Below are 15,772 nucleotides of genomic sequence, written 5' to 3'. Positions count from 1 at the left end.
AGTTAGTTAATGTCATTCAGATAAGAAAGAAAACACTGAAAAAGAGTGAAGCACAGAGCTGTGGTTTTATCTGAAGGAGCTTTTGTGTCCGATTCAATTAAGATTCACCTTTCTGAAGGGCGGTGGCCCTTTCATGAATCAAATGACATGCCTGATGTCCGATCTCAAACATTTCAGGCAAGTTGTCCAACAAGACTTGCAGCTGAATAACAAAACACTTTTTCATGATGGAGGATCCTGGTCTGAACGTCGAACTACAGTTTGTCCAAGATGCTCCTCAGAGTAGGAGGAAAACATAATTTTTTCATTACTCCGCAAATTGGACCCCTCGAGATACAGTTACGCATCCTTCTGGATCTTCGAGTTCTTGCTATGCTTCAAAAATAATCTGAATTTATAAGCATAGAAATTGCTGTAGTTGTGGCATTTTACAGACAGGAAGGGGGTTTGCATGAAGAGGCAGATATAACAGCAATTACTGTGTCATCTGGTGACTGGTCCCAAGATTGCTGCATTATATGTGCTTCATTTGTATGCACATAATTTGGGTGCAGGTTGTGTTTCTGTTTACAAACACATCCAGCAGAATCTAATTTGCCTGATATTGTTAAAAAAGCTAACCACAGCAAAGCACAAATAACCTCTTAATGAAATCCGTATTACAAATCTTTGAGACCTGTATGTGACTGAGAAATGTTTGGATGTCAAACAAGTGCATGCACAAATTACTTTAAAATATAAAAAGGAGGAAAAAAAGCCAGCTGTGACATCACTGATTTGCCTTCAATTGCTATAAAGAATAAAGCAAAATGGAGAAGTGATATTTTATTTTATAAACAAGATGGCGCACGGTCTCGACAATAAGTGTTGTAAAAAAACATCAGCGTCGACAACAGTGGGTTATTCCTTGTGCACATGTCCTGTGAATATAGCAGTGCACAGGGAGAGGGGGCAAGGCGTCAGAGACTCCAGCTTTTGCACTACAACTCTCATGTCCGAACATGCCAAAGGCTACAATTTGTCTTGGATTTCTGTTGTGCCAGAACAGGTCATAATTAATCTCTGGTGTGCCAACGAGGGGAGGCCAACTATTGCAGACAGGCTCTGTAGTGTGGTGTTCCTGCAGAGGGTCAAGGCAAAGCTGTGAGATGGAGCTACAGCCTCTACACATCAGTCAGCTGCTGACGCTGGTCGTGCCATCAGTGCAATCCCCCGACCACCTTTTGCCGACAATCTTTACTTCTCACTTTGTTGCTGCTATACTATTAATCATACAAGGAATTGAGAGAATGGCCGCTCTCCATGCTTGTTTGGAAAGTGGAGAAAGGGCATAGCTTTACACAAGATACACATATTGAGTCAATATGGATGAGGCAAGAGGGGGATGACCATCATATTCCCACATACTCAGACTTGAGTTTGGAAAGGGTCCAGCAAGAATACTCACCGTCTTTACAACACGCTTCTGAGAAGCAGCATTGGGAAATTATTGAACGCTCTACTGGGATGCGAGTAATCCAGGGCTCACAGAGGACACCCTGAAAACAGTGGAAATCCATGGCATATTGTGGGGTCCTAAACTCAAGGCCCCGGAAATTCTCCCACACACAGCCGCAGACATCGACAGTTTCTCTTCACCTGCATCACTGTTTTAACATAAATACCGTTTTTATTTAATTGTGGCCCAGCAGACAAACTATAAGTACTCACAAAACAGTTCAATCCAAGCAGGTGTGCACCTTTCCCCTCACTGACATCATCATCATCATCATCACATCATCAGTGTGCCTCATTCACAAGCAAACACAAGGAAGTTGGGACTTTGTTGAACTTGCAAACTTCATCCCCTCATCCCTCAAACCACCTGGTCTGTGTGCATGTGCGACTTCTGAATGTTTACTGCTGTTCACTCTCAAATGTACCGGGGCACTAATACCAGTACTGCAAACAACTGATCATCATTTGCTCACGTCTCGAAGTCAAAATAGCATAATTTTACCATATGTCAATTATGTCGGTTATTGTTGCAGCACTTCGGATTAGGGATGAAGCAATAAAGTCCAGTCACAGAGTGATGAGGGGGAAACGTTTACTCACCAAATTCAGCACCGTTTCAACAATATCCCGGTTGTTAACCTCTCCAACCTGGATCAGTCCGATGACAACTGCAAATTTCATTTTGATATTCCGGATCGGGACCGATGGATTGGTGATCCCAGCCGGGTACACCATTGAACCCGAGCCGGACATCATCATTGTCTCAGCGGAGACCGCAGCCGCGAGTTGCCTCTGACCGGGAGGAGGTTGTCGGTCCGAGAGCGACAACGAGCCCGGCATCGTCACCGGTCTCTCGCTTGTCATTTCCACCCCAACCGGGCGGCTTCAGACTCTAGTTACACGCTTTCCCCCGGCGATAAATCCAATCACTGCTCTGGAGCATAAAAAAAAAAAAAAAAAAGAAGAAATGAGAGAGGAGAACACTCGCGAAAACAAAAACACAAACAACAAATCACTCTCTGGCAGTAAAATCCACTCCCGAGAGTTCCGGTGAGAGAGTCCGGTGTGTGGAGCCGGTTAACTGGACAGACTGACCAGCGACGTGTACACAAAGCTGTGTGCATGTGAGAGTGCCGCTCTCCCAACTGCGTGTCTGGGCGCCTGTGCCGCCGCCATGTTGCCGCCCCCTGCCTGCGGCTCCGCTCACCACGCGTGCGCTGCTGCGACGACGGAGCTCCGTCCACCTGGCAGGTGGGCCTCGCTGACAGGGTTACATGCTATCCTAGTAAACAATTAATATATATATATATATATATATATATATATATATATATATATATATATATATATATATATATATATATATATCCAGTTGCCATCCGCAGCCATGTGTCACAAGTGTGTCTGTTAGTCAATTAAGCCACTCAGGTTGCAGGTGAAACTAAAACGAGCAATATTCCCACACCATGCTAATTTAGCTACTGCACCAGGGGATTTAACTTCATTCCCCAAAAAATAATTTGATAGGAGCTGAATTTAACATTCTGGACATGAATATGGCGGCAAACACAGTAAAGACATCGTGGAGGAATGTCTACCCGAGTAGGGAAACACATCGCTCTCCCTCTGTGTGTGTTGATATCCAAGCTTGTCCTTGCTTTGTTGACATAGCCGGGCTTGCTCGTGTGCTTTTAGTGCGTGTGAGTGCGTGTTAGTGCGTTAGTGCGTGCTCATAATGCGGTTCCAACCGACAGCATGGCTGCGGAGGCAAAGCACACAGCCTCGGGGTTGCCCCCCAGGTTAACTCTGTTTGCTCTGTCAGCATTTTCGCGGTAGTTTCGCCGACAGCTATGAGTCGCTGGCACGCCGTCCACGTGCGGAGAAGGGTCGTGGATACCTACACTTTGCATTGTTTCATTTATTGCATTCTTTTCCCTCCAAAATGATGTCTCCTGTACTTGACTGCACAATCCAGTACCCTTAAGCATGTATGATCAAGTCAAACCTTAAGTCATTCTTTTCACAACCATAGGAGGTCAAAGTTGAATATAATTACACCCATTGCAAGATGGCAATACTGGAGCAAAGTAAAACCAGTTTACAATGGTGTACCATGGATATTAACATATGTACTATTTATCAGCCGGAAGTTACCTGCTGCTTATGGTCACCTTTCACCTGTTGTTGCTCATACCTGGAAGAATAAACAGTATTGTATGAATGAAAAATCATTTGAAAGTTAAAGTAATAAAAAATTGGCTGGATGGAAAAATCTTTTGAAAAAATAGAAATGTTCTAATTACCTGTAGTTTTGGCTCCGCAGGAAATGTGCACCAAATAACATTAATAATGACTTTGCTCCATTTTGGTGTCCCAGTTGTGAGCTGGAACACATACATGGAGAGATTAATATTATTAGTTATGACGATCAGTGTGTTGCAGTTATTGGTGCAATGTTTGAGGTGTCTACCTGTACATTTTAAGATAGGAAGTTTGGAGATACGTTTTGATGGTAAATTGGATTGACTTGTATCAATAGGTTTTTTTTAAAGGTTATTATATAATTAGGAGGTATTTCTGCAGACACTGAGCCACTCAGGACGTTGTTATGATTAGTATAATTATCCTACAATTTCTTCCTCTCTTCACATATATGTGTTCTAGTTTCATGACAGTTTGAGCTCCAATACAGTTTATTGATCAGTATGTGACGGACAAAGGTTGCTGGAGATAGTCGTATGCAAAGCAATGCAACAAATCCCATTGAAATGAATTCCCTTGGTCGAGTTTTCTAGTCGAAATTCCAAATTCATGCAATGCTTGGTTTATTACTGAACATTTTATAAAAGATTATGGTTAGCATCCATCGCTGTTGAACATGCACATTTCCAATTACATTATTAAATTGATACAATGTTTGTTTTTTTCAAATGCATTATTTATTTGAATGGTTTTCCTTTTCATTGAGCAAAATGTCAAAACACCATTTGCATTGATGCATTGCATCAATGCATTGCATTTTACTGCCTCTTGTCTTCAGAGTGGCTTTTCCAATATCTCATGTGTGGCCAATTTTAATTTGCCCAAAGTCATGTGGACAAATATTTACTATAATTAGAAATAATAATGACCAAAAAAGCCACCAGGTTCCCATGGTTATATAAAAGAGACTGACACTGACAGCTTGGCAACAATTCCTGCCATCGTTCTGACTGACAGCCAGAAGCTGAGCTTGCATTTCATGACCTCACTAAGCTGATCTGTGTCAGCAGTGGGCTTCAAAAGAGGTAGACATAATGTGAGGCTCCATACAGCTATCATGTATATTAATGTGCACCTTTTAGACTTGATTTAATTTGTGGCAGTGCAATGGAGAGCAAATTATTATTTTGCTTTCTCACTTCTATGGAAATTAAATATCATTTCATCTTGTTTATCGTTGTAACTATTGAAATTATTGAATCAGGTTTACTTTGTACATTCTGGATCTTAATTTTTATTTTTAAGCACTTTGTTGCTATATTGTTAATACTATTATGTTGGTTGTTTTTTATCTCACTGTGGTCTTTTTTTCTACATCTTTGGATCAGCAAATTACTTAGAGGTCTAGAAGTTGATGGAGGGTTTGATTTTGCCATAAGAGCATTAGGGAACTGAATCAGAAGAGCAGATCCAGAATCAGTAACCTGCAGCAATCTTCATGTTATTATTGTTTGGGTAAGGTCTGCCACAGCAGCTTCTCACTGTATTCTGTCGTGATTTTAGTGAACATACTTTCATCATGTCTGAACTGCCACCACCTCGAATTCCACCTTCGTAAGACACATAGATACCACATGTGATAATTGTTCAAGTCATCAAGCAACATTTATTTTAATACTCAATAGAATGGCGATAGATTTATTGTGGCGTCCTTTCAGACTGAAACAATGACTGTATTGCTCCATTAGTTCGTTAATGATATGAACACTTCCCTTGAGTTATCTTTGTGATGGATAGCTATCTTCCCTCCCTCACTACCTGTTGAAAATAACTGAAGAAACTCAACAAAAAGCGTGGACTTCATTTCAATATCGCCTCAGGGGGAAATAAAATGTGGCCACAGTCAAGATTAACATTCTGCTGATCAGAAAGGGACATCTAGTGGACAGAAATGACAATCAACCAGGTTAATCAGCCCAAGTGTTTTTCCAAACAATTTATAAGGAGAGGCAAGACACAACTAATTACAGTCTGCATTAGATTTTACTTAGTAATCACTGTTATGTTTGTATTAAAACATTTGTTGCAAGCTCCCCATGCATGTCCATACTCCATGTGGACCACAGCCACATATTCTCTTTAAATGTCCAGTAGAGGGCCCTCTCATCCCAGATCAGGGATAACTGTGTTTCTGCAAGTCAGTAGTAGTACATATATACATGATTGTGGAGTGTAAACATGTTGGCAAAAGCATTACTGAGACTGTTTAATAGCAATTGTCCATAACAGGTATATCAGGATTTAGACTGTCACAGCCCAGCTCTGAGACTGCAACAAAACAGTGAGACAAGCAAGCTGGCTGCTAGGAAACACAGTTTATTTGCCACAAACGTAAATGAAACAATGCAAAGTGTAGGTATCCGTTGTCAGCCGTGAAATGCATGTATGAGCGTATGTGGTAGTGTATAGCAAGTAACATAATATCAGCAACAAGAACAGTGTCCTGCTGGCGGTAGAAAGGATCCTCTCCCCCAAAGAGCGAGGCTGCCAAATGAAGGAAGTATTAAAGGACAGAGCCACACCGGCTCACCCAGCTGATGACCCTCCAATCAACACCTGCAACAGACAACCACAAGCAGCAGGGGCACCTCGTGCATGGAAGTAGAAGGTCGTCACAACTCATGCACAGGTCAGTCGACGTCCATGACTTCTTAAAATGTCCCGTTTTGTCTTTTCGATGTGGCAAATGAGATGAAGAATCAGTGCGTAGAAACGTGATACTTTTTTATAGTTTTATTACAAAATGATGTCTCCTGCACTTGACTGCACAATCCAGTACCCTTTAGCAGGTATGATCAAGTCAAACCTTAAGTCATTCTTTTCACAACCATAGGAGGTCAAAGTTGAATAAAATTACACCCATTCCAAGATGGCAATACTGGAGCAAAGTAAAACCAGCTTACAATTGTGTACCATGTGTACTACAGAAGGGTTGACACAGTGAAATAATCAATATATAGGATATTAACATATGTACTATTTATCCCTTCACATATATACAATATATACATCTTGTTTGGATGTACAGTATATTCACACACACACACACACATTTATATACAGAGTCTACATCATAATAATTATAGCTTTAAATCTGAAATGAATAACATATACATGCTTCCCAGAAGCGTTTAAGAACTTAAATGTCCTAGACATTGTAGATTAAAGTAACAGTAATACAATATTATTAAAGATAATAATTATCATAACATACAGGTTTAGCAACATCATGGTACATAGAATACTACGGCTAAGAACATAGGCAGGATGATTAATTTCCCGCTGAGTAATTATGCTCAGCACCTATAAGATGACCTCTTTTGTCATTGTGCAAGTAGAGGAGCTCAAAATCATGTTCAGAGCATTTCTACTCTAGGAAAAACAAAAACGTTTTAAACTGTGCTTTAGTTCCGGGGACCTGTCTATGCTTTGTGTCTGCCTGTTAGCCATGACTCAAAGGCTCAATCTTGATCTCAAGGCTGAGCAGACACAATTGGCAAACTGTTTCAGATTTTGGTCTCTGGGCCGTCTGTGATTAGGGGCTGAAAGGAGTTACGTATCCGGGCAGCTTCTGCAGCACAAAGGTGACCAAAGGCTTTGTTGTACCAGTCTGGAGTCCTTCCCCTGAAGGCAAAACAGGATATTCAATACACTATAGCCTACAGGCACGTACAAGGAGTTTCAAATACTCATCTTAAAAATGCTAATAATATCACACATCATTTTTTTTGATGTATTTTATAATGCAAGAAAAAAATGCTAAAAGTGTAAAAATATTTTCATAAGATGTTTGTGGTACTTACTTCAAGTCCACTCTGCAGATGTGAGTTAGTCTGGACTTTCCTGAGCCGCAGGGCTCCAGCAAGAAGTTGGACTCCAGGACTATCGCTCGAACCCCTCCAACAGGAGGACAATCCTCATGCTCTATTGACACAGAAACCAGGGAGCAGGCACCTTTGGGCAAGTCGGTCCTCCATGTTCTTGAATAAACAGAAAGAGATTGAGACATTATGGTTACTTCCAAACAAAGGATGACACGTTGCTTTGTGTTTTCTTTGTATCACCACTCACCTGAGTACTACAAAGTCCCTGCTGGGATGAGGGGGCATGCGATTGAGGACATACTGAAACACTTCTGTCTGCTTGTCCAGTGTCTCACACACTTTCCACTGCAGCAGGTCCACATCCCACAGGTGGCGCTCTCGAAGCACACGGTTCAAAACTACAGACGGTGGGGCTTCAACCTCCACGGACACTCGCCAGCGTCTCAAAGGGTTCCCATCTCCCACCTGGATGGGCCACACAAAAACCATCAAGTTAACTTGTGGATCTGAAACCAAGATCTATTGTTAAGAATTCAAGGCTTTGTTTTTTTGCATTTCATCTTAGGAGTTGATAAGGAATATTGTGACCATTTTGCATATACTATCATATATGAAACAATCACAAACTAATGCAACGATCATAGGAGGAACACCAACCTTCTTATAGTAGAGCTCTGTGTTATCAGAGCTGCTGCAGGACACCCAGTATTTTGACTTCTCCCGGGCCTCTTTGAGCTGGCTCTGAAGTCTCCCCTCCATGTGAGTGTGGTATGTTCCATCGCCATCCTCCATATGCTTGCACAGCTCATCAATTGTTGGTGCATGCAAGTCAGCCTCCACGTATGAATTACGCGACTGAGTAACCATCTCATGAGGGATCTAATGGGTGTATAAAAACATGATGTAAGATTAACAGCAACTTCACACAGAAGGGAGGCATGTGGATATTGCATCCAGGCATGAAATTCTTGCACCATCTCAACAACAGGTTCTCATACCTCAAAGAGACGGTTGCACTCTATGATCATATGAGCAAGGCCCTGTGTTGCTGCTAAGTTTTCATTCAGATCCTTCTGGTCTGGTCTGCCAGTGGCATACTTCTTCTGCATGGCCCTGAGGATTGTGGGGAGAGAAAACGTATTAGGCCAGCAAAGTCCCTGGGTCAATGTCTCCACAAAACGCAGTCTATAAACCCTTCCTCCACTCTGCAGGAAACCCCTTTGATCCTTTTAGCAACAATTTCAACACGCTAAATTAGAGAGCTGTGTTTTGTTTGTCCACAGCATGATCTCATAAAACACTGCGCTTTATGCCACGTTCTTTCAAAAGTGGCCCAGAAAGAGAGTAATCATTGCATCCTTGAGGGCTTAGAAAACTCTGTAACCCATTTCATGTCCATCTTTATGGAGTATTAGGGGAAGCTAATCATGCAGGAGTTAATAGAAAGCATGCATGTCTTGCTCATTAGTTAATCTCGGGCACTGTTGCTGCTCCAAAATCACAGATAACAAGCAAACTAACACAAGACATGAGAGAAAAAATACCTTGGCGAGAGATTGTCTTTCTTGAGTATGTTGAGGTGAAAGAGGGAGGGGGCCAGACACACAGCAATGTTCATCGGTGTCATCTGGTTCTCCTCCACAGAGGAAGTGACATCGCTGAGGAAACAGAGCAACGTCTGCAGAACCTCTCGGTTTTCATCTGACATCAGCATGATGGCTGCCTGGACAGCTTGCAACCTTTGGTCCTTTGGCACATCTGCACATACGAGAGTATTGATTCTATTAATTCCACAGAAAAGCAATCATGAACTGTCAAAGGTAATTTACTAGATGCAAAATTGCAACCACATGCACTCTATGTTAGTTCAGGTGCAATGTCACAGTGCTATCCCAGTTCAAACAAAAACCAGTGAGACAATCGAATTAAAACCCGCCATGGGACAGAAGACAAGCAAAGAGTCACGTCCTCACATTGGTAGATATGGAGGAAGGTCTCCCCCAGCTTGCTGGTGAGCAGAGGCTCAGGTAGATCCCTGAAGAACTGCTTCACCATGTCAGCCACATCATAGGCAGACTGATCCTCATAGTTCACATTGTCTGGAGAATTCTCATTCATCTGCCTGAGAGCTTGAATTCGAGACTTCACCCCTGATTTACGAAAGAGACCCACCTGGAGGCAAAACAGAAGTGTTATATTATTAACACGACAGCTGGCAGGAATATGTACACCTACACGGTGCAGCAGTTAAGCTCATTGTGTTGTTATTATACAACTATTGTATCTCCCTCCATCTTGTGTGAGTCACTATTCATCAAAACTTGACAGCACATTATAAACATGGGATAAACCCACCCATTAGTTAAATCACGTGTAAAAAATGCAAGTCAAATGCAACCTGAGAGTCTGTGTACTGTGGCTGACCTGGTCAAGACACTGGCTCCTCAGGTAGCGCAGGGCCTGCTGCAGGCCGAGGGGCAGCGGCTGCCCAGAGCGCTGCACATGCACCATCAGAGGGACTCCGAACACATTCTTATCCTTATAGTCTGGTACCTTCATTCTCTTCATAAACTTTGGCACCGACCTAGGGGAGACGTCGACACAACATCTGTGACACCTATTCATACCGTACTGGATAAACACAAATGAACTGTACTAATGTAATAATTTGAGAACATTTTAGTTAAATACAAAAGAAAAAAAGCTGAAGAAAAGATGTAAATAATCATGAACCACACCCCAAGTGGATCTTGGAAGTTAGAAATAGACTTACCAGGTCCAGCCATGCTTGTTGGACATCGAGTACTTCTCCATGGTTGCAGTAAGGCGCAGCAGAGAAAACTTCTGCAACAAACTCAGCTGGCCCGCTGACTGGTTGGTGATCTGCAGCGATGCCACTGAGTGACTAAGGCGATTAGATATCTGAAAGCTGGGCCATCGTAGCCTAATGCCATAAAAGATGAATGAGCAAAGAAAAGGGAAAAAAAAAATCTCATTTTTCTTTTTGTTCATAGAAAACTTAAACTAGAGTTCAGTACTTTCAATACAATTCCATGAGGCTTACCGATTGGGTCTTGTGAGTGAAGCGCCTACTCCAGAGTCCCTCCTTTCCCTGAGGATTGTGGATTCTGTCTCCGCAAGTGATACTCTGTCTCTGTTCCCATAATGAGGTGTGGTCTGGCTTTCTGTGACAGAATTTCCCTCAAAGTCCAATGTGATCTGACTCGAGGACTGAAGGCCTGCTGTATGTTCTCTTTCGCCGTCCACCTGCGCCAACCCTTCACTGACAGGTAACACATTCTTCGACCAGCGGTCCACGATCTGCTGCAGACCATTGACATGCAGCAAGATATCATCCAGGTGAGGGAACAGGTCCTCCTTCTCCAGGTCTATCAGGTCTCCGGTGCTGGCGTACAGATGCGAGCCTGGGACGTTATCGTACACACTGATGCGGCTGCCTCTAGAGCAGCACTGGGTCACAGGCCTGGACTCCTTCCGACATGAAATCAGTGGTGAGTCCAAGTGCATGCTGCCTGTGTGCCAGTTGATAGAGGCCCCATGGGTTGGCGACAGGCTCTCTATGGACAGTGCTTTGGGGAAGGTTCCTGGCTTGTGGTCTTTGGGAATGTGGACCACCAGGTCTTCATAAGAGCAGAATTCATTCCTGCGGTTTTGTTCTGCGACTTCATTCCCTTGAGTGCCTGAGAAGATGTCTACGTCCTCTAAATACATGCCGCTGCGCTTGTAGTCAGCCCGGTGGTGTTTACGCTCTTTCAGGCTGGGGGTGCTAACAGCGCTGGAATGGCTGCTCCCCTCACTACTGGACTGGGACGGCAGAGCTTTGTTGGACGGTATTTCTGGAGCCCCACCTTCTCCGTTTAGGATGTCGACACACTGCAGCGTCTTCAGTGCCTGGGCCTCCTGCTGAAGCACCGGAGAGCTGATGACCAACGTCTTACGGCCCCGTCCCACAGTTCCCCGGGAGCGCAGTGTCTCCATGCGCTTCAGGAAGTCTTTGGCACGGATGCGGCTTGTCTTGCTGTGATTATCAGGTAGTGAGCTGTAGTGAGCAATTTCTTTGTGGATGTGAGGCATTGTGAGAGAAGTTGAGTCTGGCATGGCTGCAGAATCGGAGCCGGTGCGGTTGGAGCCGTCCGAGTCCTCTGTGCTGAGGCCCCTGTGGCCGCTGCCCCCGCTGCTCTCACTGTGCAGAGAAGAGATCTCCGGCTCCGAGAGGTCCGTCAGAACACTCTCGCTGCTGGTGGTGGCTCTCAGAGGCACGTCGTCCCCGGAGGGCTGACCCTCTCCGTGGTTTCCCAGCAGACAGTCAATGTCCTGTAACCTGGACCAACGCCGGCTGCTCCACTCAAAAGTCCATTTGTCACTGATAGCAAACAGGTCTTCTTCATCAGAGTCTTCACTCTAGGGATAAACAAATTATGTTCCATTAATAACTCTGGCTAACATCATTTTTTTGTAGTAATGCATGTTATATAATATTATATAGGTCTCCTCCAAACTATCAAATGAAATCATGTAAATACAATTACATTAAAAAAGATCATGCATGATTGAGAGTGACATAAAATGACCTCACGGTTGTTGCATATTTTTCAAATGTTTCCACAAAAGATAGTTTGTACATTGTTCCTAATGTGCGGGCTTGCGAGGGAAGGCCAATATAGCATCACTAATCATGTCTTCTATGCTACAAGGAACAGTTAGACAGGAAATGCGGGAAATGGCGGGAGGATGTCTCTGTTCAAAATGAATAGCATTATACAATCAGCCAACAGTGATATAACACCAGACAGACAAATGATTCCTTTTACTTGAAGACTGTTCCATAAATAGACCACGGCAGGGAAATAAATCATTCCTATAAGCCAGCAGGCTACATTCCAAAGTGGAGACAGATAACAAGCAATCCCACTCGATAGGCATGAATACAACAATGGTACAATCTCATGACACCCACTCTCTTGGCTGAATTTACTACCTTCTGAATCATCAATGTTTTATCAATATGTATTTTTTGGGGGAGGGGGTTCCAAAAGGCATATAGCATATAGTGTCGCACTTACAGAAATTCACCTTCAAAGTAAATGACTACAAGCATCCTTTTTCCATTAAAACATGCAATATATAGTCAACACTCACTTTCTTCTTCGGAAGGTTCACGTCAAGTTTCATAGAGGCACACTTGTTCAAGGTGTTGAGTCGTCTGAAAGAATTAATAATAATAAACTTAATTTATCCTGCACCTTTTAAAAACAAAGTTACAGAGAGCTTTACATGGTTGAAACAGGAATACAAAATCATTTTAGGACTGCAATTAAATAAATCAGAGAATTACAACAATACAAGTTAAAATGGAAATTACAAAAATACGAAAACATAACAATAAACGGATAAGACAGGTGGAAAATGGCCCGAGGATGAAAGCTGTTCTGAACAAACACCAGAATAGCTTTCTAATGACCACTTCAGGACTAAATCCCATTCTGTGTGCTATCTCAGTGTTAACCAGATCAACATCGGGTCTGGATGTACAACCAGACCCAGAGGAAAATTCAGTTTGTCCGTTCCACAATATCCTAAACCTAATGAACACCGGTAATGGGCGGTTGCTCTGTTATCTTTCTCTCAGCATTGGATTGAAGTGATTGTGGCTTGAAAAGTGTTTTGCAGTAGTTTGAAGACAGGCAAATCTAAGGCAAACCAATGAACAAGCTAGATTTGTGTTCCAATCAGAGCCTATTTTTCTGAAGATCTTATTCTACAGATGCACCAGTCCTGGATGCCATTTTGCATTTGACAATGATAATCATTTGATCCATTCGTGATTTTGAAGGTTTTTTGATTTGACTTGCGTCAGACAAGACAGACACAAACAAGACATGCAGTTTGAATCCTGAACTCAGTTGTCAGGGAAGCAATGTCATGTTTTCAATATTTGGAATCAAACCTGCAGCCTACGCCTTGGCGCATGTACTCGGTGGTTCGAGGTTTTGTGGGTGTGCAAACTGGGATGTATAAAAGGAACAAAACTAAAAACTGTCAATGAACCAACCAAAGTATAGGGGGGAAAAGATGACGGCATGACAAAATACACTCCAGCCCACTGTGACTTGGCTTAAGACAAACAGTGACTCTTGTGGTATGATAACAGCAACCATTACCAGCTCTAGATATTGCTAAGTCTTTTTTTTTAACAGATTGACAGTATTGTTCTATGACGGTAAATGGCCTCAGATAGAGGCTGTGACGACCCCCCAGTGCTGTAGACAACAGGGCTTAGCCACACACAAAGTTACTGTAGATAGTGGGACCCATCGGAAGACGGGAAGTTGGGGGCCCTTGATTCTGCAGCCTCAAGAGCTTTGAATGTGGTTGCTAAAATAGGAGGCTGCTTAGCCAGGGATCAGAGAGAGCACTCACATACATGAGATATCTTCCAGTTTCCGTTCAAAGACACCCACAGTATGTTGGGTGGCATTTATTTTTGTGCACGCTAAACTGAAGTGGCGTATCTGACAACAAAGCCGTCCTTATGTTACCATAGAGATGCTGGGAAGACGCGGGCAAAATCACATTGGAGGTGGAACTGTTTCCAATTGTCTTCCATTTATCCCGTGGCTAGTTCGGAATTTAGATGAGTTGCTTTAGGGTTGTTTAGAGTCACAGTATATTGAGCCGTGCGAGGCAACGCTCATGCTCCTTGTGGTTACTGTGGTAACTGAAGTGCCGTTTTCCTCTCGGCTTGAAAAAGTAAATGAGCCGTCTTGCCCTACAAGGGGGCGATGTAGAACCACCAGTTGTTCCATTCATGCACTTTTATATTCCTAATACTGTCTGGCAAAGTGTGAAAAAACACCCGTTTTCAATACTTTCTCTCATGTCAGAGAAAAAGCTTTCACAGAAGAAGATTTACGGCAATGCTCCTGCAATTGCAGTTAATGGGTGTTTTATTAAATCAGGATGTCAGTCTTATATTTCTGGTGTCCTGATTTAATATGATAATTAAATGTAACAGCAACATGTGGGGAATCTTTATTTCCTCACTCTTAATAGCCAAGATATGAAAATATCCTTCTAACATGATGAGATGTGTTTTAGTCATTCTCACATAGTTCCACTTCCTTGAGGCGAGGAAATTATTTATGGCAAATTAAACATCTGGTTACCTGCACAGAGGTTCCACAAGATCTTTGTCCAGAAAGTCATGGTCTCTTTTCACAGGAGTGATGTCAATGGGGAACTGGGAATCTGAGAAGAAGAAGAAGAAGAAGAAGAAGAAGAAGAAGAAGAAGAAGAAGAAGAAGAAGAAGAAGAAGAAGAAGAAGAAGAAGAAGAAGAAGAAGAAGAAGAAGAAGAAGAAGAAGAAGAAGAAGAAGAAGAAGAAGAAGAAGAAGAAGAAGAAGAAGAAGAAGAAGAAGAAGAAGAAGAAACTGTCATCTATGGTTTGAATGAATGGAAATCAAGATCTGGAAACTACATTCTTTCCAGAAGTGCATTGGAGGCTGGGAGACCATCAGACTTTTGTATGTGATGCTAATGAGCAGAGACAGGATTTGCCCAAATAACAGCGCTCAGGCTTGTGCAGGCATTACGTCTTTCTCTGGGTATGGGCCTCCTCTTACATAACTTAAGAGACCAAATCCAGACCCTCTGAATCTAACATTCCACCGCATTCATGTGAAGTCGTTAACTTTTTATGAAAAGCAGAAGCAGCAGTGAACGCTCAACAAGGCCCGGCCTGTTCTTTAAGGGGGCAGACATTCAGATACACTGTAGGCTTTGAAACATGATTACATCCTAATAACAGATTTCATCATTAATGTTCTTTCGAAAACATGATCCCATGTTATCTGCTCTGCACTCCATCAGCCATTATCAGCGCACATTGCTCGAGCTCTGTTACAACAATCTTCAAACTGTCGGCAAACAAATATATTGCTCCGAAGCACATGAAAAGTCTGGCCTTGACACAAAGATCTAAGGGAGGAGAGCTACTTTGAGCTCAGATAAAACCCATTTCTTCCCATGACTTCAGTCTTTAAGCACAGAGGACATGTTTATGTTGTAACCGTAGCTTGGCCAAGATTAGACTTTAAAAGCAGCTGATATTCCGCTTGTTTTGTGGTGTCTGGGGATCAGACTGGAGCCCTAGCTCCGAGGCATCCTGA

The 15,772-nt window shown here is 42.7% G+C and overlaps 2 protein-coding genes across 3 annotated transcripts in view; both read right to left on the bottom strand.

Annotated features, from left to right (window-relative positions):
• The window catches only part of LOC306743000 (neurobeachin-like), a gene marked incomplete at both ends in the record, with an annotated part of 186,063 nt that extends 183,702 nt beyond the window's left edge, over positions 1 to 2,361 (bottom strand). For both annotated transcript variants that reach the window (XM_079225467.1, XM_079225468.1), the window contains one exon: positions 2,098 to 2,361. In XM_079225467.1, the coding sequence (XP_079081593.1) occupies positions 2,098 to 2,361 (264 nt within the window). The remainder of the gene's footprint in view (positions 1 to 2,097) is intronic.
• A 4,150-nt stretch (positions 2,362 to 6,511) lies between these two features.
• The window catches only part of stard13b (StAR related lipid transfer domain containing 13b), a 56,332-nt gene continuing 47,071 nt past the window's right edge, over positions 6,512 to 15,772 (bottom strand). The window contains exons 7-18 of the mRNA XM_079224724.1: positions 14,771 to 14,852; positions 12,744 to 12,807; positions 10,648 to 12,005; positions 10,357 to 10,527; positions 10,008 to 10,167; positions 9,557 to 9,755; positions 9,128 to 9,341; positions 8,582 to 8,696; positions 8,241 to 8,462; positions 7,831 to 8,048; positions 7,563 to 7,739; positions 6,512 to 7,383 (exon numbers count right to left, since the gene is read on the bottom strand). Coding sequence (XP_079080850.1) covers positions 7,266 to 7,383; positions 7,563 to 7,739; positions 7,831 to 8,048; positions 8,241 to 8,462; positions 8,582 to 8,696; positions 9,128 to 9,341; positions 9,557 to 9,755; positions 10,008 to 10,167; positions 10,357 to 10,527; positions 10,648 to 12,005; positions 12,744 to 12,807; positions 14,771 to 14,852 — 3,098 coding nt within the window. The 3' untranslated portion in view covers positions 6,512 to 7,265. The remainder of the gene's footprint in view (positions 7,384 to 7,562; positions 7,740 to 7,830; positions 8,049 to 8,240; positions 8,463 to 8,581; positions 8,697 to 9,127; positions 9,342 to 9,556; positions 9,756 to 10,007; positions 10,168 to 10,356; positions 10,528 to 10,647; positions 12,006 to 12,743; positions 12,808 to 14,770; positions 14,853 to 15,772) is intronic.

This window comes from Taurulus bubalis (genome assembly GCF_910589615.1).
Source record: "Taurulus bubalis genome assembly, chromosome: 10".
NCBI classification, from domain to species: Eukaryota; Metazoa; Chordata; class Actinopteri; order Perciformes; family Cottidae; genus Taurulus; species Taurulus bubalis.
This window is presented reverse-complemented; position numbering and strand designations above follow the sequence as displayed.